Source organism: Hemibagrus wyckioides, linkage group LG04, assembly GCF_019097595.1.
Source record: "Hemibagrus wyckioides isolate EC202008001 linkage group LG04, SWU_Hwy_1.0, whole genome shotgun sequence".
Lineage (NCBI taxonomy): Eukaryota > Metazoa > Chordata > Actinopteri > Siluriformes > Bagridae > Hemibagrus > Hemibagrus wyckioides.
Genome location: NC_080713.1, coordinates 23577409 through 23601557, shown reverse-complemented (window position 1 = coordinate 23601557; position 24149 = coordinate 23577409). Strand labels below are relative to the sequence as shown.

Sequence of the window (24149 nt, the reverse complement as noted above, 5' to 3'; positions counted from 1 at the left end):
AATAAAAAAATAAATAAAAGTAAAAAATCAATCAATCAATAAATAGATAAATAAATAAATAGATAGATAAATGGATAAATAGATAGATAGATAAATAAATAAATAAATAAATAAATAAATAAATAAATAAACCTCTTAATATAACGATAAATTCAGTAGTTCAACTTAAAACATTTAAGCAGTTCATGCAAAAAATAAAAAAATAAATAAAAATGCTAGATTATATAAATGTTATATTAAACTGTAAATATTGTGTTATTACATTACATAATAAGGGCTGATCAAAATTAGGGAAAATATTTTTACTATCTTCAGTTAAAAATACTTCATTTAAAAACTAGGGCATAAACATCATTAGACAACAATTTAGTACAAATAAATCTATGACTTTGGCTTCAGAATATAGTTTGAAAAGTGTGTAAAGACACCGGAGACATGCTGCACTGAGACACACTGATAAATACTGTACAGAACAGCAGAAAGCATCGTCTGGAACAGCCTTTAAGACGAGAGTCCGTAAGTGTGGACACTGTGTATGAAAGGGTTAAATTTTAAGCAGATTTTTTTTGTAATGCTTGGCAAAGTTCTCTTCACATTCCAGCAGCTTCAGTGTAATATCTGCTCCGAGGGAAACAGCTCTCTGAGTCTTCAAACTGAACAACACCAAATGTTTTACAATAAAAATACAGATACTGAGATTTCTAACATAGATACAGTCCTGTTCTCTTAGAGTCTGAGTCTATACATGTCTGTCTGTCTGTCTGTCTCTTTCTCTCTCTCTCTCTCTCCCTCTCTCTCCCTCTCTCTCTCTATATATATATCTTTCTGCCTGTCTCTCTCTGTATATCTGTCTGTCCCTCTCTCTCTCTGAATATCTGTCTATCCATCTCTCTCCCTGTATAACTGTCTGTCCGTCTCTCTCTCTCTTTCTCTCTATCTTGGTCTCTCACTGCCTCTCTTCTTCTCTGTTTTGCTCTCTCTCTCTCTCTCTCTCTCTCTCTCTCTCTCTGTATATCTGTCTGTGTTCCTCTCTCTGTATATCTGTCTGTCTTCCTCTCTCTGTATATCTGTCTGTCTCTCTCTATATATCTGTCTGTGTTCCTCTCTCTGTATATCTGTCTGTCCGTCTCTATCTGAATATCTGTCTGTCCGTCTCTCTCTCTGAATATCTGTCTATCCATCTCTCTCCCTGTATATCTGTCTCTCTCCCTGTATATCTGTCTGTCCGTCTCTCTCTCTCTTTCTCTCTCTCTTGGTCTCTCACTGCCTCTCTTCTTCTCTCTCTCTCTCTCTCTCTCTCTCTCCCTCTCTCTTTTTCACTCTCTCTTGCTCTCTCTCCCTCTCTTGGTCTTTCACTGCCTCTCTTTCTCTCTATCTTGCTCTATCTCTCTTACATTCTCCCTCTCTCTCTCTCTCTCTCTCTCTCTCTCTCTCTATCTATCTATCTATCTCTCTCTGGGGTAATGTAAAATTTTCATGAACATGTTACATATTTCATCCAGATGCAGCATGTGAACATGGTAGAACAGGAAGAGTCAATGAGTTTCAGTCAGAAACATAGCTGTTCAGCTGACGTGAACAAAACTGAGAAATAAAAAGTAGACCTTGTGAGGACAAACCTGAAGGAAGACATTCATACGGAAGCATGAAAATACACAGGGAACATGAGAGGAAGTTGTGAGTGAAATGAAGCGAGGATGAAAGGGAATGAAAGAAGAAGAGAATCCTGCCAACTCAACCACACATGCTGCACTGCATCAGTCCAAAGACACACAATCTCACAATACTGTATGTCTGTGTACAAAGGAACTAAGAAAGCTTTTTATTTATTCATTCATTCAATCATTTATTTTCAGTTCAAACCATGGACTCCTGTTGAATGTTCTTTATAATTGAGAGTGAAATTTTCCACTTATGCTTGAATCTTGATCATCAGCCAAGGTGTATTATAAGTTTTGCACTATAGCTATAGGATTAATGCAGCTAACCTGAAACTAACGTCTGTTTCACCCACATTATTATAAATATTATCCAAGTCAACTTTTCTCCAACATCTGAAGTCCCTTAGATTTGCTAGGTAGGGTGGTGGTAGCTCAAGTGGTTAAGGCTCTGGGTCGCTGACTAAAAGATTGGGGTTCAATGCCCAGCACTACCAAGCTGCCACTGTTGAGCAAGCCCCCTAACCCACCCTGCTCCAGGGGCACTGTGTTATGGCTGACCCTGTGCTCTGACCCCAACCCCCAAGGATCTGATCCAACAGACAAGCTACTGTTGCTGGTTCTGATAGAAAGGTGTCAGAATACACAGTGCATGACGGGTCAGGGGTGTTTTGGCAGCAAATAGGGGGACCAATACAGGTGGTCATAATGTTATGCCTGATCTGTGTATTTCATGTGTTTGAGGTTGGAGCTGAGATCGAACATGTCCTTTCTACAAAAAACGTGAGCAAAATGGATGTTTCAAGGCCAGTGAGTTCTTTCACATGATTATAGATTGATTCCGAGAGGAAAACTCAAACAGGCATCCAGGGCGTCCTCTGCCTTTAAGATGATCTCAGGAATTCGCACCTCTCCGGGGATAGTGTTTAAAACTCAACATATAGAAACATTACAGAGGGTAAGCATGGCAGCGACTTTTCCCATAATAAGTCGCTGTAGTTTGCATATCTCAGTGGTAACCTGCTGAGAGAGAGGGAGAGAGCTGAAAGGCGTCATGTCAGCGTTTCTGTGGACACCATGGCACTGAAGAGCAGCCTTTCATTCCCCACATGCCTCTCTCTCTCTCTCTCTCCAGTGAAGATGTGTGTTTTTGTCTGTGTGTTTTCCCGCCACTTTCATCTAAGCGACAACTTGAGTCTCATAAACCAATTTCACGCATGAGGCAACCCAAAGAGCTACTCCAGCATACATAATTAGGCAGCACACACACACACACACATAGAAATTCTTGCACCCAGACACTTACAAACACACATGCATGTGCCTAAACACACACACACACACACACACAACACAAATGACATTTAATATAATTGACAGTATGTGATAAAGGTAGAGCAACGAGCGCACACTGAATCATTAAATGATTAAATAATGTAATACAGAAATGTCACTCAGTGTTCATTACGCATTTAACGGTCTTTCAGTTCTCGATCTCTACAAAAGAGCAGAGTCTCGAAATAAACTGCTGCAAATTGAATCAGAATGTCTGTGTTTGCTGCTAAATAAAATGACTTAGAGGACATAAACAATACATGATAAACAGAGAGGCACTGTGAGAGTGTTTACATGCACGCTAATTATCTGATTAGCATCCGAGAGAACAGATGGACTTTGTCAGATTAAAAAAAAGGCATATATAAGAGCAATAGTTCTTGTATTCCTGTGTGTTACGGCATGTCCCTGGAAAGAAACCCTGTGCATATCTAGTACAGTGTCACTCTTATGTTTTATTACAGTTTTAATTACTATTAATATTACAAACCACAAACTGAACACAGTGATTCAGAATCACTATTAAGTGAAAAAGCGCGAAATGTCTGTGAAACCTGTTAGATTTTCTCACATCCTACTGAAACTCAAATCGCTATTAAAGGAATACACACTTTAGATAAAACATGAGCATGCTAGTAAAACTAATACACTGATCCGGCATAACATTATGACCACCTACCTAATATTGTGTTGGTCCCCCTATTTGCTGCCAAAACAGCTCTGACCCATCATGCACTGTGTATTCTGACACCTTTCTATCAGAACCAGCATTAACTTCTTCAGCAATTTGAGCAACAGTAGCTCATCTGTTGGATCGGATCACACAGTCCAGCCTTCATGAGGCTTGGCCACCCATGACCCTGTCTCCGGTTCACCACTGTTCCTTCCTTGGACCACTTTTGATAGATACTGACCACTGCAGACCGGGAACACCCCACAAGAGCTGCAGTTTTGGAGATGCTCTGATCCAGTGGTCTAGCCATCACAATTTAGCCCTTCATCAAATTCAATCAAATCCTTACGCTTGTCCATTTTTCCTGCTTCTAACACATCAACTTTGAGGACAAAATGTTGACTTGCTGCCTAATATATCCCACCCACTAACAGGTGCCATGATGAGGAGATCATCAGTGTTATTCACTTCACCTGTCAGTAGTCATAATGTTATGCCTGATCGGTGTATAACTAATATAGTATGTATTGTGTCTAATTACATTGATAAAGATTTTAGCCATTGGTAAAATTTCAATAAAAGGATTTAAACATCTAAACAAAATTTCTCCATTTCCGTCATTTATACCTATTGTCTCATTAGGTTTTCGCTAATAAATTGAAGAATGCTTGAGAAAATTACAGAAAATTTGATGTTGGCAAGAAATCCACACACTTAGTTACATAGTTTACTGCACCAATATTAATCATAAAACAGATGAATAATAATAATAATAATAATAATAATAATAATAATAATAATCTTGTGAAACCGGTTTCAACTGGAATCAATTTACCTTTTTTTAACGGCAATTGGATTATGAAGAGCGATAGCATTACTGATATTACTTCTGTAAGTAAAGATTTATGTGTTTTAGTTGTAAAAATTTAGGTAGCTATACTGATTTAATTCCCACTTCAATATTATGGGGGTTTGTCGTGTAGATTTATAATGTGTATTCCTAATCAAGTCCATTTCATTTCCAGGTTGTAACTCAGGAGGGTGGTGTGTGTGTGTGTGCGTGTGTGTGTGTGCATGTGTGTGTGTGTGTGTGTGTGTGTGTGTGCATACTAATGCAAGCCACTGTATGTAAGTATTTGAATAATCTAGAATGAGGTCTGATGATTATTGAGTTATGACTGATTACTGATGCTTGATTTAATCCCAACATAAACCTGGAAATTTTCCACTTTCATACATGCAAATGATTTTAAACCTGATTTTTATTTATTTATTTTTTCTATTTGTGTAAATGTACTCATAGACAGACAGAGCAAGATTCCAGGTCCGCGGGAGTCAGCACCTCGAGTAGCTGCATGTTATTAGAAGACAAATCACACACACACACAGCAGCCTTTTCATTCATATTTAATTGGGATCTCAGCACATGGATGTATGACACTATTACTGTGATAATTTAGTCACCAGAGACTGAAAGAATGAGATTATGAAACATCTATTCCTGCTCATTAGAGGGAAAAAACACAATGATAAGACTCTGAATAAAATATATAAATATTGGAGAGCATTAAACTCTGTACAAAACACGTGAGTCTAAATCCACCTGGCTTTTTCTGTCCGACTCGACCATAATGTTACTCAGGTTATGTGGTGGAACAGGAAGTCTCTCCTCCCACCTCTGTTCTCCAGCATGGGAGAATATAAGGATATGAGGACAGCCCTCTAGCAGTCTCTCATGCTTTACAATAGACATAGAGAACATACAGCACACACAAAGGCACACACACACACACGTGGGTGCAAGCACCTGTGGGTTTTTTTTCCGGAACAGGTACAGCTACCAAGGCAAGCCGGCTCTTGTGTAACTAAGAGTAATAATGAAACTCAAAGTGTTGTGAGGGCAGCTCTGACGTGTGTGCTGGTGTTTGTGGTTTTTAGTAAAAGGTGGATTTATTAAATCCTAATTGCAGGTCTGAGCTTTTGTTTAAACACAGACTCTGTCTTTGGTCTTTTTCGGGACCCTTCTGATGTGTCCAGAGAGAAATCCCATTCATTCATTCATTCATTCATTCATGACGAATGTTAATCTCTTGTCAGTAAAAAATGCCATTAATTTTACACTCTAACAACCTGAGGAACATAAGAGTTTTAAGATGAGACAGAAATGTGTGTGTGTGCATGTGTGTGTGTGTGTGTGTGTGTTTCCAACACTAGATCAATAAACACTTTCTCATTTTTCGTGCTGTTCATGCTCCATCAGATTACAGTAACCCATAACCTCCCATTTTCCAAAGTGTGAATTACAGATTTCAGGATAAAGGACCGTTTTTGAAATGAAAAGGGTATATTTTGTGTGAATGTTTATTGATGTACACAAAAATGAGATACTTTCAACTACTTTTGAGTTGCAGAGAAATTTGCACATACAGATATGGTGTACAGAAGGTACAGATAAGCTTGACAATGCCGTAGTATTCCCTTCAAGCCACAAAATAACCGCTGAACAGACATGTCCACTAAAAGGAGGATGTCTGGCTATCTTATGTTGGTCACCCTTGAGCAGGAAATTTGAGAGAGAGTAAGAGAGAGAGAAAGAGAGAGAGAGAGAGAGAGAGAGAGAGAGAGGTGTGCTTGTTCCTGTCTCACCCTCTCATTATCACACTTGCCCACTTGTTTGTCCCTCTGTCCATCTTTCTCCTAATGACTAGTGTCAGGAGGGGAGGACAGATTCATGGTTTCCTATTGAGACCACTTTAATAAAACAGAACCCAGAACATCAGATGCTGAGACACTATGAGTGTAAGAGAGAGAGAGAGAGAGAGAGAGAGAGAGAGAGACAGACTAAAAGCTTTTTGCTTCAGTTGCCCAGTCCTCGAAGCCATCAGGCTCAGATGCTGAGAGGAACTGTGAAAATGTCATCATGTCGCTGACTCTCCTTTTTCCTTCCATATTTCCCCTCACATTACCATATTTCAATCTGAGTCCCTCTCTTTACATCTGCCCTTTTCTCTCCGGGTTTATGTATTGATAGTGTATCCTGTCAAAGAAAATGATCCCTCTGGGGACCTGTCAATCAACTCCCCAGGCACTCTATACTGGAGGATTACAATAACGGTATGCTGTAGACACACACACACACACACACACACAAAGGTTACAGAATAATAAGCAATAAACAAGAGCTATGAGTACAACCCAAATCTCCACTAACCCCCACTGTCACACACAAATCAGGGGCCGGTAATGAGATGGTTCCTCAAGACAGAAGCTAAAACCCCCAACCCCTACCTCTACCTCTACCTCCAGTCAAATGTGCCCCAGCCTGGGGGTTGGGGACCAGCCAAATATCCTCACAAGCTTACAACTGCCTCTAATACATTCCTAGTCTATGGGCTCATTTGTTTCCCACTAAGATATAAAAACATTTTTACAATATATTGTTTCTGACATATAAAGAAACCATGATTATTTAATGAGAGGTTGCAGTTAACTTTTCTGAGCGTCTTGATAAATTGTGATATTGGTGGGATCCTTAACCATGATACATCGCAATTTCACCACACTGTTTCAATATAGCAAACTGCACAAAACTCATAATTATACTGTATTTTATTTTACTCCGGTGTTTTTTAACCAAAGGTCAAACAGTAGAATGGAGAGAAAATGTCATCTCAGAGACTGTGGTATTTTGTCGGTGCCAGATGGGCTGGTTTGAGTATTTTTTAAATAAAAAAATGTTGAACTCCTGGGATTTATAAACATAACATTCCCAAGATGTGCACAGAATTGTGCAGAAAATAATAATAATAATGATAATAATAATAAAAACAAAAACACAAGGCAGGAGGAAATGCCTTGCTGATGAAAGAGAGCTCAGAGGAGAAAGCCCAGATTCGCTCAAGCTGAAGCTGAAGACAGGAAGGTTAAGGTGTCTCGACTGGAATCTTCTTTACAAATACAAAAAGCACTGTAAAGAGCACAAAAAGTTTAATCTTGGAGTAGATGTGGAAAAAGTTGATGTGTTAGAAGCAGGAAAAATGGGCAAGTGTAAGGATTTGAGCGAGTTTGACAAAAGCCCAGATTGTGATGGCTAGACGACTGGATCAGAGCATCTCCAAAACTGCAGCTCTTGTGGGGTGTTCCCGGTCTGCAGTGGTCAGTATCTATCAAAAGTGGTCCAAGGAAGGAACAGTGGTGAACTGGTGTCAGGGTCATGGGTGGCCAAGGCTCATTGATGCAAGTGAGGCAAAAATAGTTCAGGAATGGTTTAATGAGCACAACAATGTGTTTGAGTGTTGACCTCAAAATTCCCCAGATTTCAATCCAATCGAGCATCTGTGGGATGTGCTGAACAAACAAGTCCAATCTGTGGAGGCCCCACCTAGTAACTTACAGGACTTAAAGGATCTGCTGCTAACATCTTGGTGCCAGATACCACAGCACACCTTCAGAGATCTAGTGGAGTCCATGCCTCGACAGGTCAGGGCTGTTTTGCCAGCAAAAGTGAGGGGAGAGACAGGAGGTCATAATGTTATGCATGATCAGGGTGTATGTATATTAGATGGTTTTAGATTTATCCAAAATGTTATAATACACTACAAATAATTTCAAGTAACACATTTTCCACACAGTTCTGCGGTAAACATGATGATGAACCCCTCCAAATCAATTGTTGGGACAAATTAAACAGATTTAGAGCTTAATTTAGAAATGTTTGTGGCTGAAGAATATATTATGTTGTCTGTTCTACAGTAATCGCATTTACACAACAAATGCAGTGGCCACAGGTCAGCTTAGTATCTATTAAATATCCTTGTGAGGTTTTACATTGACTTGTGTATTAAATCCAATCTAGAGTAAGTACCTCTAAAAAATGGATTTTCTTTAAAGGTAAAAGTCTCCCAGTATGTTCAAACGGGTGTGTAATGAGACATTTGCTCCTGAAAAAGACCAAATTTTAACCCCTTTCACCTCTTTCTCCTAACACACACTTTATATATTATCAGCACTCACACACTCACACACATTCATTCTTACTCCATATGCCTCACAGTAAACCTACCCTTACTCACTTCTGTCCAAAGACAATGGATATATTTGGTATCCGTTAATTATGTTTTTATGTGTTTAAATTGGTATACGGTTACAGAAATAGGACCCCATGAGAATGTTTCACTGAAGCAGTGTATGAAGGAAGCTGACAATGTACCTTTGTCTAATACATGTGAGAGAGAGAGAGAGAGAGAGAGAGGTGGGCGAAGGGGAGGATCTTTTGTGATTGCTCTCTCAGAATGGTGCTGAGGGCAGTAATTATTAATCTCATAGCACCTCAGTAGCATATGCAGCACCCTGACAACTGTACTAGAGCATCTCTCTCTCTCTCTCTCTCTCTCTCTCTTTCTCTCTCTCTTACACACACACACACTCATATGAATGATGAGCCTTGCACACTGCTCAGCTTTAGGGGTCAGTGAAATTCATCACATACGCTCAACCTCACCCTATCTTGTCGGCCCCCCACCCCTTCCACCCCTCACACACACACACACACACATGGCATCCCGTTTGCCTTTTAGACCTTTTCCAGCATTGGTATGCTTGTGTATGTTTTAATATCTCATTTAATGCCATAGGCTTCTATTCATCTCTGTCTCTATCCAGCCCTGACCCTTGACTCTAACCTTAGCCCACATAACAGACTGCAGGCCTGTGTCATGCCCCTGTATTGTATTTCAGTCACTGCCCAAGCATGGGATGTCTAGGAATAGGGTTGAAATGGTGTCCAGTGGAATGCTGTACTATTTATAAAGCCATTTGTTTGGGTATTCTGTGCGCGTTCTGTGTTTGTGTTTAGTCTTCTGTTTTCTTTCGGTGCCAGTGTGTGCCAGAGAAATGCTTCTTGGTTTAACCCACATTATCATCAGCACAGCGCCCTCTCCTGGCTGCTGAGACTAACATTCTGGATGTATGTCACGCATCCTGCACTTCACACTTCTCTCTATCACATCATCACATGAGCTGATGTAGTTAAATAAGGTGCTGTAGACTTGTCCAGTGTGTGTCTGGGTATGCCTGTTATAAACACTTATGCTCTGTATCTGAATAATGAGTGATAATGGACTGAATAGATAGATAGATAGATAGATAGATAGATAGATAGATAGATAGATAGATAGATAGATAGATAGATAGATAGATAGATAGACAGACAGACAGACAGACAGACAGACAGATAGATAGATAGATAGATAGATAGATAGATAGATAGATAGATAGATAGATAGATAGACAGACAAAGACAGACAGACAGACAGACAGATAGATAGATAGATAGATAGATAGACAGACAGACAGACAGACAGACAGACAGACAGACAGACAGATAGATAGATAGATAGATAGATAGATAGATAGATAGATAGATAGACAAAGACAGACAGACAGACAGACAGACAGATAGATAGATAGATAGATAGATAGATAGATAGATAGATAGATAGATAGATAGATAGACAGACAGACAGACAGACAGACAGACAGACAGACAGATAGATAGATAGATAGATAGATAGATAGATAGATAGATAGATAGATAGATAGATAGATAGATAGACAAAGACAGACAGACAGACAGACAGATAGATAGATAGATAGATAGATAGATAGACAGACAGACAGACAGACAGACAGACAGACAGACAGACAGATAGATAGATAGATAGATAGATAGACAGACAGACAGACAGACAGACAGACAGACAGACAGATAGATAGATAGATAGATAGATAGATAGATAGATAGATAGATAGATAGATAGATAGATAGATAGATAGATAGATAGATAGATAGATAGATAGATAGATAGATAGATAGATAGATAGATAGATAGATAGATAGATAGATAGATAGATAGATAGATAGACAGACAGACAGACAGACAGACAGACAGACAGACAGATAGATAGATAGATAGATAGATAGATAGATAGATAGATAGATAGATAGATAGATAGATAGTTCACACAACATGATATCAGTGGTTAGGTGCAATATTCAAAAGCATCAGAATAACATTATAGGTGTGTAGAAAATAATGTGTGGAACTAACAGCAGACATTCACAACAACCAAGTGGTAGTGATCCATGATCCATGAATTCATTAGATGCGTGTGTATGAATAAATTCAGTCCAGGTCTTCAATCATTCTGAAAAGCTAGACATGGTTCCCGCTGGGAGGAGGATGGTGTGGAGCCTTTAAACAGTTCCCTACCAGTGCTATCCTTATGCAAGGCCCTTAATCCTTAAAACACTCCAATTGTATTCTTACTCAACTTCTTCTCTGGGTTTGGCCTGCAGCTCTGAGGCTTATGTAGCTAACAAGATTACTGGTACCAGCGCAGAGTAATCCAAACTGCGTACTGAAATCTTCACACGGCTGCTTCAGGAACAGAATTACAAAACTAAGCGCTCAATTCAGACATTTATTGAACACTGTGATGGCCTGTTTATTGAGTGGAGTGGAAGAACTGCTGCTGTATTCCAATCTGGAGTCATCCAGAAGAGGATGGGTTTCTTTGTGGGTCTAGATCTTCTGAAATCTTAAGTCTAAATATATATATATATATATATATATATATATATATATATATATATAAAGCATGAGAGAGAGAGAGAGAGAGAGAGAGAGAGAGAGAGAGAGAAAGACAGAGAGAGAAAATGTGAGAGTGTAAAAGACAGAGACAGTGTGAGAGAGTGAAAGAAGGGACAGAGTGGGATAGAGGAGAGAAAGAGAGAGAAAGAGAGAGAGAGAGAGAGAGAGACAGAGAGAGAGAAAGCGAGTGTGAGAGATGCTCCTTGTCCCACACATGAAAGCCTCAATTACTCATCTGCTCATTTGGGTAGAACAGCTGCAAATGTGCAGAACACACACACACACACACAGTGTGATGAGATGTAAAGAAGAGTGTTCAGTGTGCAAGAAAAGGACAACACACCACACTGCATCTGAATGAACACACATTTAGGTTATTAAATATTCATTAACCAGGCAGCAAGCAAACACTCTCCTCTCATACACACTGCATCCTGTACTGTCACTGTGCCTGTACACCAGATATGATTACAGCAATCTGCTGGAGAAAACACACACACACACACAGACACTTTCTACAATAAACAGTGATAAATGCAGTGTTCATGGCCCATGTGTTCCAGATGTATGATTATTATGGGATGTCAAGAACAGGAGGCTATAAAGTATAGAGTGTGTAAAATCAGTAACATCTGATTTCATTCATTTATCAGTTACAGACACTGAGAAAAATGCACTAGCTAAGCAAGATAAAGACATTGACACAATGAGAAAGGTTTGTGTTTGCTAATAAATAAATCTGTCATACCAATAATTGAATCTGAGTGATGAGAGATTGATGATGGTCTTGTGTCTGATAGCTAGGAAATGTGTGTGTGTGTGGTCATGTTTTTATCTTTTTATGATCTTTTATGAAGTCCAGATGTAATATATTTCAATAATAAAGTAAAAAAAAACTTTTTTAAAGGACCACAATATATTCTTTTACTGTGTGTGTGTGTGTGTGTGTGTGTGAAGCATGTGGAATCACTATTGATCCAGCATTTTTACTTCTGTGGCAGAGGGTTATAGAAAGCTAAAATCAAGACTGTCTGGGCTAATGACCTGCCTACACACACACACACACACACAAAAACACACACACACGCATCGAGGAGAGGAGTGATGAGAAGGTGATGAAGTGATTGTTATCTGTGGAGACATGGTGTTTAAATAATCACAGCCCAGTGTGAAGCTGCCTCGCCTCAGACCCTGATGGAATCCCATCAGTCCCGGCTCGGTGTTACCATGGCAACCACTGGCTTCAGAAGCACATGGCTTTAGGGTGCAGAAATGAGCGAGGCCTGTAGCTGATGAGCAACCTCCAGCCAAAAAAACAGCTACTGACCACACTGTTTCTTACTGTATACGGGAGCAATGATGAAAACGAACACACACACACACACACACACAAACCTCTCTCTCTCTTATCCACCTCTGGTGAGAGTTAAAGCCCTCCAGGCACGTGTGAGGTAAATTGCTCTCATTGCAGGTGATCGATCAGGACTCGAGCAGCCTAGAGGCTGGATTTGGTGACAGGCGCTTCATGAGCAAATCCTTTTCCCGTCAGTCTTGTAAAAGAGGGTGGCTGAATCAATTTCTAAGCACGAACAAATTGTTACCTTGTGCCTGTGATAAGCTACAACCACTTTTACATGCTAATCTTTTTCCGCTTCTTGAGGCTGTATTAAACCTTAACATTTACCTCAATATTTTCACTACCCGATAGCCGTGTCTCAATTCAACTCAACACCTAGTAATCACACTTCACAATATCCCTCCTTAATTAATGCTTAAGTACTTGTTAATTTAGCGGAAAGTGATTAAGTCTCACTATTGCAGTTCTTCAATAATCCAGGATGAGATTCAAGATGACACCGCAGACACCTGCTATTGTACTAGTGTGTAATGTTTATTATCATTTATGTATACAATATTATCATTTATGTATACAGTGAGCTATCGTGTAACCGGTGACTAATTCTTTCTATGTGTAAAGCATACATGGTTATTAAATCCTGATCATGATTCTTTTTCTTATAGGTAAAGGAGCAGGTCTGGAAGGTGTATTGACATAGAGTGTTTGGTGTACTGGGATGTTTGGATGCTATCGCCTTACCACCCTCACAAATCCCTCAGGTTTGCTGACTGTGAAGTGGATGGACGCTTCATGTCTGTCACCTTCTGGCTCTCCCTTTTAGTTATGATGTCATAGCTAGTCTTGCTGGACTACACATAATCTACATTGACTTTAAACATCACATGATCACAAGCATACTCAATATCTTTCTCTCTCTCATTCTCTCGAGCTATACGTCCCACTCCTGAGCTCCCAGAGTTTCCAATGTGACCACTGGCTCCACCCCTGGTCGGAGTCTCCTCACTTGGTGGTCCTCACTGATGCTGTGGATGGATCTGAGTGGACAGCCGAGAACAGAGCCACTTGGAGACTTTCACACCGTCACGGATCTGCCGTTACATCGGTCAGCTTGCGACAGCAAGGAATTAGTGTCTACAATGAACTCAGAAACTACGCTGATATCTAATAGTTCCCCATAAGCCCTTGGTTGTTGTTGTAGAAAGGACATTATTTAGTTACATTTACATTATTTTTCTGTCCAGTGTCACCCAAATGAGAATGAGGTTCCCTTCAGAGTCTGGTTCCTCTCAAGGTTTCTTCCTCATATCATCACAAGGAGTTTTTCCTTCCCACCATCTCCACAGGCTTGCTCATTAGGGATAAAATAAAATAGGGATAAAATAGTAACTTAAAACTTTTAAACTTTATAATTTTTTTCCTTCTCTGTTTCTATGTCCATTGTTAAAAGCGCCAAATACATTGAATGCCAGAAACAGCAATGCTAATAAACATGTAATACTAATTATATTCTAAATTATACACTAAAATATACTAATCGACTATTGTGGTAACTATATGCTTCTTATCACTTTATCAGTAATTAATGCTTTTGGAAAGACAAAGTAAGAATATGTATAGGTAGCAGTCTTAATTAATCATAATGGTTTTGTCAACACAGTAGTTTAATCATCATTAGTAAATCATCCCAGTTTAATTAACTTAGTAGTTTATTGCAGTGATTATTGGAGAACTGCTATGGTAATGTTTAATTATTTCCTGCTGAGTAAATACTTAAGGGTTAATAGGGTTAATAGCAAATTTGCAATTTGTTTTGCTCAAAAGACCAAACGAATAAAAAAATAAGAATAAGCATCCCGATGATACAATTCGACGTAAAAACTGACAAGAAGTTTGATTCTTAAAACATAATTGAAGTCAGTGTAGAAAAATCATTAAATACAAATACAGATTATAGGTTAATTCTTTATAGGTACTTTATTGGAACCTCTGAGAAACAAGGTCCTTACTGCTTATGTTACAGCAGCTAACGGTCATTCACAAAATTAACATATATATATATATATATATATATATATATATATATATATGTACTTTTTTCTCTCTCTTGAAGCTAGGAAGACAAAAGAAAACACAGCTTGTCATGTTACTGAGAACCTGGACAGTCCTGAAGACTTTCCTGTGGTGGAAAAACCTACTGACTGAAGAGCTGACACTGGAGACTCCTTCTAAAACCTTTAAAAAAATTAATGCATCCTTACAGAAAACCCTATCAACAAATATATATATATATATATATATATATATATATATATATATATATATATATATATATATATATATATATACACACTATATTGCCAAAAGTATTTGCTCACCCATCCAAATAAACAGAATCAGGTGTTCCAATCACTTCCATGGCCACAGGTGTATAAAATCAAGCACCTAGGCATGCAGACTGTTTATTACAAACATTTGTGAAAGAATGGGTCGCTCTCAGGAGCTCAGTGAATTCCAGTGTGGAACTGTGATAGGATGCCACCTGTGCAACAAATCCAGTCGTGAAATTTCCTCGCTCCTAAATATTCCACAGTCAACTGTCAGCTGTATTATAAGAACGTGGAAGTGTTTGGGAAAGACAGCAACTCAGCCACGAAGTGGTAGGCCACGTAAACTGACGGAGCGGGGTCAGCGGATGCTGAGGCGCATAGTGCGAAGAGGTCGCCAACTTTCTGCAGAGTCAATCGCTACAGACCTCCAAACTTCATGTGGCCTTCAGATTAGCTCAAGAACAGTGCGCAGAGAGCTTCATGGAATGGGTTTCCATGGCCGAGCAGCTGCATCCAAGCCATACATCACCAAGTGCAATGCAAAGCATCAGTGGTGTAAAGCACGCCGCCACTGGACTCTAGAGCAGTGGAGACGCGTTCTCTGGAGTGACGAATCGCGCTTCTCCATCTGGCAATCTGATGGACAAGTCTGGGTTTGGCGGTTGCCAGGAGAACGGTACTTGTCTGACTGCATTGTGCCAAGTGTAAAGTTTGGTGGAGGGGGGATTATGGTGTGGGGTTGTTTTTCAGGAGCTGGGCTTGGCCCCTTAGTTCCAGTGAAAGGAACTCTGAATGCTTCAGCATACCAAGACATTTTGGACAATTCCATGCTCCCAACTTTGTGGGAACAGTTTGGAGCTGGCCCCTTCCTCTTCCAACATGGATGACAGAGTCTGGTGTGGATGAACTTGACTGGCCTGCACAGAGTCCTGACCTCAACCCGATAGAACACCTTTGGGATGAATTAGAGCGGAGACTGAGAGCCAGGCCTTCTCGTCCAACATCAGTGTGTGACCTCACAAATGCGCTTCTGGAAGAATGGTCAAAAATTCCCATAAACACACTTCTAAACCTTGTGGACAGACTTCCCAGAAGAGTTGAAGCTGTTATAGCTGCAAAGGGTGGACCGACGTCATATTGAACCCTATGGATTAGGAATGGGATGTCACTTATGTTCATATGCGAGTCAAGGCAGGTGAGCGAATACTTTTGGCAATATAGTGTGTGTATATATATATATATATATTTCTTTGTTTCTTTGTGGTTTGAATCTGGATCTACTGTCAGTGCTGCTGTCACTTTCTGACCGATCATAATCAAGGCTTCGGTATCACTGTGATATCGCAGTCTCTAAGAATAAATGGTCAGTTTCCTGTAGTTTCTTCCTAGGTTTTGTTGTTGAACTGTCAAGACATTTGCATATTAGAAACTATCTGATGTTTATTATATGGCTTTATTTCTCTTTTCTCTTATTTATTTATTTATTTCAATTCAATTTGATTTATTTGTATAGTGCTTTTAACAATGGACATTGTCTCAAAGCAGCTTTACAGAAGTATAGAAACATAGAAAAAATATATTTATATAAATTAATAAACTTTAGTTACTATTTTATCCCTATTTTATCCCTAATGAGTAAGCCTGAGGCGACGGTGGCGAGGGAAAACTCCCTGAGATGATATGAAGAAGAAATCAGGCTCTGAAGGGACCCCATCCTCATCTGGGTGACACTGGACAGTAAATAATGTAAATGTTGATAATGTCCTTTCTGCAACAGCAACCAAGAACTGTTGAGGAACTAGTAGGTCAGTGTAGTTACTTTATCTTATACTTGAATGAATTCCAGGAAAAACGTTTATAATTTGTGAGATAAATAAAAGCAGTGATTTCTGGAGCTCATTAGCATAAAGACAAAGGCAACAAGACACCTCCACTGAGTTTACAACCTTGTTAATGTGTAACGTCTTTCTCAGCCTCCCCCAACCTGCCATTTCTGTGTATCCTTCATGCTCTCTGTATGTGTAATCCCTAGTGTTCTTGTCACATGACCTCATAAACACTTCCTGATGGCCGCCCTCTCGTGCCCCCGCTGCCTGGCCACGCTCTCTAATCTGTTCAAATATTCATCACTGTAACAATGACAGCTGGGAGATGGAGTACCCCAGTCCTGCATCCAATATGGCTACCACCTGCCAGCGGCCATGCTTCACTAGTTCTGAGTGAGAGAGCGAGAGCGAGAAGGATGGAGATTGGAGAATGTAATTGGTATTATTTGGTAATTTAATCGTCTGTGTTTTCTGAGTTCATGAGGGACTTGCAGTTTGCTCTGTTGTTTGACCTGGGACATCATGCCAGCTGTGTCAGAGTTAATTAACAGACAGGGAAAAGAAACCTCCCTCCATACACATACACTTGCATGAGAGAGAGAGAGAGAGAGAGAGAGAGAGAGAGAGTCAGAAAGACAGACAGACAGACAGAGAGAAAGAAAGAGAGAGAGAGAGAGAGAGACAGTCAGAAAGACAGACAGACAGACAGACAGACAGAGAGAGAGAGAGAGAGAGAGAGAGAGAGAGAGAGAGAGTCAGAAAGACAGACAGACAGACAGACAGACAGAGAGAGAGAGAGAGAGAGAGAGAGAGACAGAAAGAGAGAGAGAGACAGAGAGAGAGAGACAGTCAGACAGACAGACAGACAGAGAGAGAGACAGAGAGAGAGACAGAGGGACAGAAAGAGAGAGAGACAGAGAGAGACAGACAGTCAGACAGACAGACAGACAGAGAGAGAGACAGAGAGAGAGACAGAGAGACAGAAAGAGAGAGAGAGAGAGAGAGAGAGAGAGAGAGGTGGTAGACTATACCCCAGGTTGCCGTTCTTGGGGAGTGAGCCTGGCTCTGCCTCTGTCTGAGTTAATGGGTCCATCTGCTAGTGGTAGCATGGACAGCTGTAAAACAGCTCACCATGGAGACTCACACACTAATGATGCTCGAGTCCACACACACACACACACACACTTGATTTCATCGACGTGTCTGACTAGACAGCCTGAGATGCAGTAATGACTGAAGAGACTGAGAGTTGTACAGACGACTCTGAAATCCCTAATCTTAGATAACGACTGCCTTTAATCACACACACACACACACACACACCTGCTCTCTCTACCTTTATCTCACAAGCCCTGACCCTTATAATCCTTGATAACACATATTGATCTACACTAAGACTAAAGGACTGATAGGAATCAACCACGATCTACTCTATCACAAGCTCCAAGCTCGCTCATTTGTGTGTGTGTGTGTGTGTGCGTGTGTGTGTGTGTGTGTGTGCGTGTCTCATATGAGCATCACCATCGGAAAACAGTGCCTTTTTATCTTCATTAACTGAAGTGTGCTAAATCGTTCACATCTGCTGAAACCTGTTTTCCGTCCCGGAGGCCCATAACCGAAGACTAACGTTAAATTATTTGGACATATGCTCATCCGAGAGAGGACATAAAAGCAGCTCTGTGTCATCACGTCTTATGCTCGGGTGATCTCCGCGTGAATAAAACGTTATCGATCGCCTTGATAACCGCTACCTCAGCATCTTGATGAAGTAGTGGGGTCATACACATGCTCACTTCACATACAGGTAGCTGGTCAGCAGGAGGCCCACAAGTTCTCAGGTTTTGTGCTGAATAGGTTCAGAACTATTAACATAGTGAAATATATTTAAACTAGGCAGACATCCTTATCCAAGGTGAGTAACATTTATATACACTAGAGGAGTTGAGGCTTGGCTCAAGGGCCCAGCAGTGGCAGCACTGGGATTTGATCTCACAGAGGTACAGAGCTGCACCTTTCCTTGTCACTAGGGTGTACATATAGTATGTATAAATATGTTTTATATATATATATATATATATATATATATATATGTTAATGTAGTATATGCTTACAAGACACTTTATAAATGAACTACTGTTGAGAAAATCATTTAAAATCTACACTTTAGCCACATTTCCAGGTTATAGTTACATATTAAAGATATAAATACTATACACTTGAGGGTGTCACCCCAGCAAAATGGACAGCAGTAGGAGCAGTTTTATTATTATTGAAATGAATAGCTTAAAAAATTTGAGATAAGCCGACGTTCTGTTTTTTTATTTTAGATGCTGGCAATTGTAGGGCTGCACATTCACAGCCCCCATTTGCCTCCATAGAGTTATTATAGCACTTACAGCACTTAGGGGCCCATTAGGACAGGAATCACGCTGCCCCTTGCTGAATATTATCAGCGAAAGAGGGACAGCTGACAGAGTTGTGAAGGTCATTGGGGTTTTTTTTGCACTAAATTAAGGTAGTTAAAAATGCTCGGTGATCTTGAGAGAGGGTATGTTACCCCTCATCCCCTCATAATAGGGAATTTTTTGCTATTTTGGACCAAGGAGGATGTGCAATCATCAGGATTTGATCAGAGAATAACCCTTTTTACATGCATGTAGGCGTAGCAGTAGTTTAAATAATGATTGGCAAGTTTGTTTATGTTTAGCAAAATGCTATAATGTGGGCATGATACAGGAAAATACTGCCTTAAATGTGTTTAGAATCCACGTGGATTGTTTTAATATTGAATTAGTGATGTATAATATGATATTTTGCCATAATTATCGTGTCACACAATTCGACCTCTGCTGTTTGAGCCTCCTTAATGCTATAAGAGACTGTATGAGAAATATTAGCATGAATAAACAGTCTTTATTTCATTATATGGGACTCGGTTTAGGGAAGCATGAAGCAATGAAGCATGTGTGTCCTTCTTGATGGTATTTCTCACATAGGAAATGATCTCTGGCAATTTTTTCAAGATTTGAATAAATTTAGGCAAAGCAGAGGATGAAGTGTTGAGGTTTTAGCGACAGGACACTTCCTGTGCGAGTAGGAGTGTGTGTTGGGGGTAATTTCTCAAAGGAAGCCCATGCACGCTTTGGTCATTAATCAATCTTATCTCATACAACCTTGCTGCCTCTCTCTCTCTCTCTCTCTCTTTTCGATTCATATATATTTCATACATATTTATTGGTGCATTAAAGTTTAAAGCTCGGCTCTCTGGCAGTAATAAATACTCATGCCGGTGTGAAATGCACAGATGTGATGAACCCTTATAGCAGGCACATATGGAAAAGCTGCGTTATTGAAGATGAGCTCCTGGTGACACTATCAGCATCTTTTTTTTTCCCAACAAAAAAATACCTGCATTATAGACTCACTATCGCATCGTATGCCATTCCAATGCAATCCTGTTACTCTCTGGAGATTTGTATTTCTCATGGAATTTGCTCGACTCTGTAGTTATTATGTAAGATGGGAAAAGATCATTTAAAACTTTATTAATTCTGACAGAAATTTCTAAGATTTTTAGATATGCCTGTCACTGTATTTCTGTCTGGTTGATTTTTTTTCCTAATACACACAGTCTTTCTGTGTACTATGATTTGTCAGACGCACACACACACACACAAATACAGAGATGATGGGCTAACAGCTCTTGTCTTAAACAGAAGCAGTCATGAGGGAAGAGAGAATTGAAACAACCTTCAGCCCTTTTTATTTTTATCATTTTCTCCCTTTTCCTCACTACAGTGCTGTCTCCAGGCAGAAGGCTCTCTCTCTCTCTCTCTCTCTCTCTCTCTTCTTCAACATTTCGGTCATGTAACCCTTGGAAACCAGTGCACTTACCCGCGTGCGCATGGGTGACAGCAGTCCCTCCATCGCTCCTTCACTCCACAAAAAGCCCCAAAATCCTTCTTCAAAATCCTTTCACTTAGCCATCTCCTTGGTAACAATCCCAATCCAGTACAGTCCACACACATACACACACACATGGAGGAGAGGAGAGTGATGAACCTGGCTCCTCCGGACACTCATGCCTGTGTGAGCACGCACACACACACACACACACACGCACACACACACTCTCTCTCTCTCTCTCTCTCTCTCTCAGCAACGTCAGCGCGTCCCCTCTTGCTAGGGAACCTCTGTGCATGTGTGTGTGTGTGTGCACTAAGAGTCTGGTTATGTCTTGTCTTATTACAATGAATGCTGTATTGTTAAATGCTGCATATGAATGTGTGCATGTTATTCCTGAGTATGAGAAGTGTGTTCAGTGTGTGTGTATATGTGTTTAGGGTGTGTGTGTGTGTGTGTGTGTCCTGTATTCTGTTTGCTCAGCCTGCAGCTATGTTTGTTCGTGCTGCCTGAAAATCATTGGTGTTTTCACCTTCACCAAATCCACACAGCAAGATTCTATCCATCTTTCTCTCTCTCTCTCTCTCTCTCTCTCTCTCTCTCTCTCTCTCTCTCTTTTCGCTGCAAGGCTCCCTTGTTCACATCAACTGTTAAGTTTTCCTACTTTTTTTTTGCCCCATTCCTTTTTTTTACCCCTTACCCCAGATTTGCACCATTACATCTCTCTCTCTCTCTCTCTCTCTCTCTCTCTCACCCCCCAGCCCCCTCTGAGGATCAGAGCTATGCCTTTAGGGTGCATGTTTGAGGCTCAGTGCTTAGTGGGGACAAAAGGAGCTACTTTATTGCCTAGCAACCTGATCTGCCTCCATTCTCCTAGAACAGAGAATGACTCACTCTAGCACCTTCCCACTGACCATGTACAACTCATCTCTCTGTCTCTTTCTGTCTTTCTCTCTCTCTCTCTCTCTCTCTCTCTCTCTCTCTCACACACACACACACACACACAGTGGTAGGTTACCATAAGGTTAAAAGGTTAATAGAAAACACTGTGTGCCATCAGTGTGCTGTATGTTTCTGTGTTATGGCTGAGTTTTAGTCATTATTATTAACCCTTGTGACTTCGGAAACACCTTCTCTTAACACACACACACACACACACACCATCTATTAAATTCACCATATAAACAAGTGCATCCATACATACATCTATTTTCTGTATCACTTATTCTATACAGGGTCCAAGGAAACCTACAGTCTTTCCCAGGGGATGCCATGAACACACTACTGTGTTCACAACTGCACACACACACACACACACACACAACTGACAATTTAGAGATGCCACTCAACCTACAAGGCAGGTCTTTGGACTGTTGGATAAAACCAGAGTACCCAGAGGAAACCGCTACAGCACTGGGAGAACATACAAACTCCACACACACACACACACACGGGGGGGAAGGCAGGAATCGAACCCCCAACCCTGGAGAGGACAATGACATATTGCAATGTCAATTCTAAACTCCACAATAAAGTCCATGTTGCTAGGGTGTTGCTATGGGAACAATACCATATTAGAACAACATTAATATAAATCTCAGAGAGTACTATTGTCTGAGCTGCTATTACAGAAATCTCAGTCACAATTCAGATGATTATCTATTATCCTATCATATTAAAAACCGTCCAGATACATACTAGTTATTTGTGCTATTCAAGAAATATCATTTAATCTAGCTGTTCATTAAACTTCAGCAGCTCTCACTGTTCCACAAGCTTTCTCCAGGTGCTGGTTTCTAAAATATTATTTAGAAGATTGTGAGATGTTTATGAGATGTCTCCACACACACACACACACACACACACAGAGACCCACTGCTGGGCTATTGTGCAACTCTTTACACTCTGTATCTTGAACACTACTGATGTAATGTAATGTAAGTCCTCAGATATGCTGTATCCAGCATCTTTCAGCGCTCCACAGATGATTGTAAAGCAGGTTGGACTCCTCTCTCTCTCTCTCTCTCTGTGCAAACTCCCAGAGGTGGTGTAAAATGGTGTGCCAGGGGTGTGGGGTTGTTCTACAGGAAGGACGTTTGATAGAAATCCAGGAAAGAGCGGCAGTGATGTTCTATGTTAGTTATTTTGGGATGGATGGGAAATGTGTGTAAGTCATTTCCATTCCTATTTATTTTGGGGCAGATGTGGCTCCGGAGTTAGCATCCAAAAAGTTTCAATCCTCCAGCAAGGACTTTATCACCAAACTGCTCAAATGGTTGACTTTAGAATGCTGGAAAATGACTATAGCAGGATTTTTTGGGACTGTTTCTGTGATCTACTATAGCCTTAGAATTCTGTTCAGGTATAAAGAAGATTTTATTTGTCACATATACATTACAGCACAGTGAAATTATTTTATTCACATATTACAGCTTGTTAGGATGCTGGGGTCAGAGTGCAGAGTCAGGCATGATACAGCATCCTTGGGGCTTAAGGGACCAATAGTGGCAGCTTGGGGGTTTTGGGGATTGAGCCCATGACCTTGAACGCCTGACTAACTAACCGAACCCGGAAGCAGACTACTAACCCAGAGCCCTAACCAGTGTTCCACAAAAACCTGTTTTAGTCTTCTGCTGTTCTAGGGTCCATGTGTAATGTGTTCTGATGTTCTGATGCAGTTTCTAAAATGCTCATATCTGGCACCAACAACCCCAGTTTCCCTGAATTCTGATATTTGATATGAATATTAACTGAAGCATAACTGATCATATAATTGCACAACAGGAGTGAATGTGTTTCTATTAAAGTGGCCAGTAAGTGTTGAGCACTAATAATAATAATCTTGCATCTTGCATCTTGCATTCATTCATACAGTCTGAATGAAGATTCTTCGTTTTCTATCTCTCTCCCTGTCTCTCGTACACACTTTCACACTTTAGTGCTCTCTTTTCTGATCGGTGTATCAGTCACCATGGTAACAGCAGGCTCTCTGAGCATCCAGCTTCTCCATGTTAACAGCACAGCAGCACACCTTCTCAAGTATCCAGCCTTACTGCGGTGTTGAGCCTCCGGTAAACACGAATGCAGTGCTGTGAAATCCTATGTAACAGGTCTGTGGTGACTGATGTGGAGTGTGTGTACGTGCGTGTGTGTGTGTGTGTGGGTTAACAGGTTGTGTCTCATGGGTCATATGGTTGAAAACGACTGTATGATATGAATTAATTACTGTACAATCTCTCTCTCTCTCTTTCTCTCTCTCTCTCTCACACACACACACCACAAACAAGCCATCCTATGAGAACAGACTCATTCCACTACACAGCTGCAATCATGCTAATACCAAAACAAGAAATTTACCCATATGGTGCTTTTATATTTAAAGGTTAAACTTCAAATCTCACAAATCAAAAATCAT

General features: G+C 40.3%; 1 protein-coding gene across 2 annotated transcripts in view; it reads right to left on the bottom strand.

The window, feature by feature from the left end:
• Nucleotides 1-24149, bottom strand: part of frmd4a (FERM domain containing 4A) — a 162455-nt gene that overhangs the window by 114286 nt on the left and 24020 nt on the right. The window contains exon 1 of one of the 2 annotated variants that reach the window (XM_058388471.1): nt 20726-20906. The exons of the other annotated variant lie outside the window; for it this stretch is intronic. Within the exon in view, the coding sequence (XP_058244454.1) occupies nt 20726-20758 (33 nt within the window). The 5' untranslated portion in view covers nt 20759-20906. Of the gene's footprint in view, nt 1-20725; nt 20907-24149 lie in introns of those variants that run through there. 2 annotated transcript variants of the gene reach the window in all.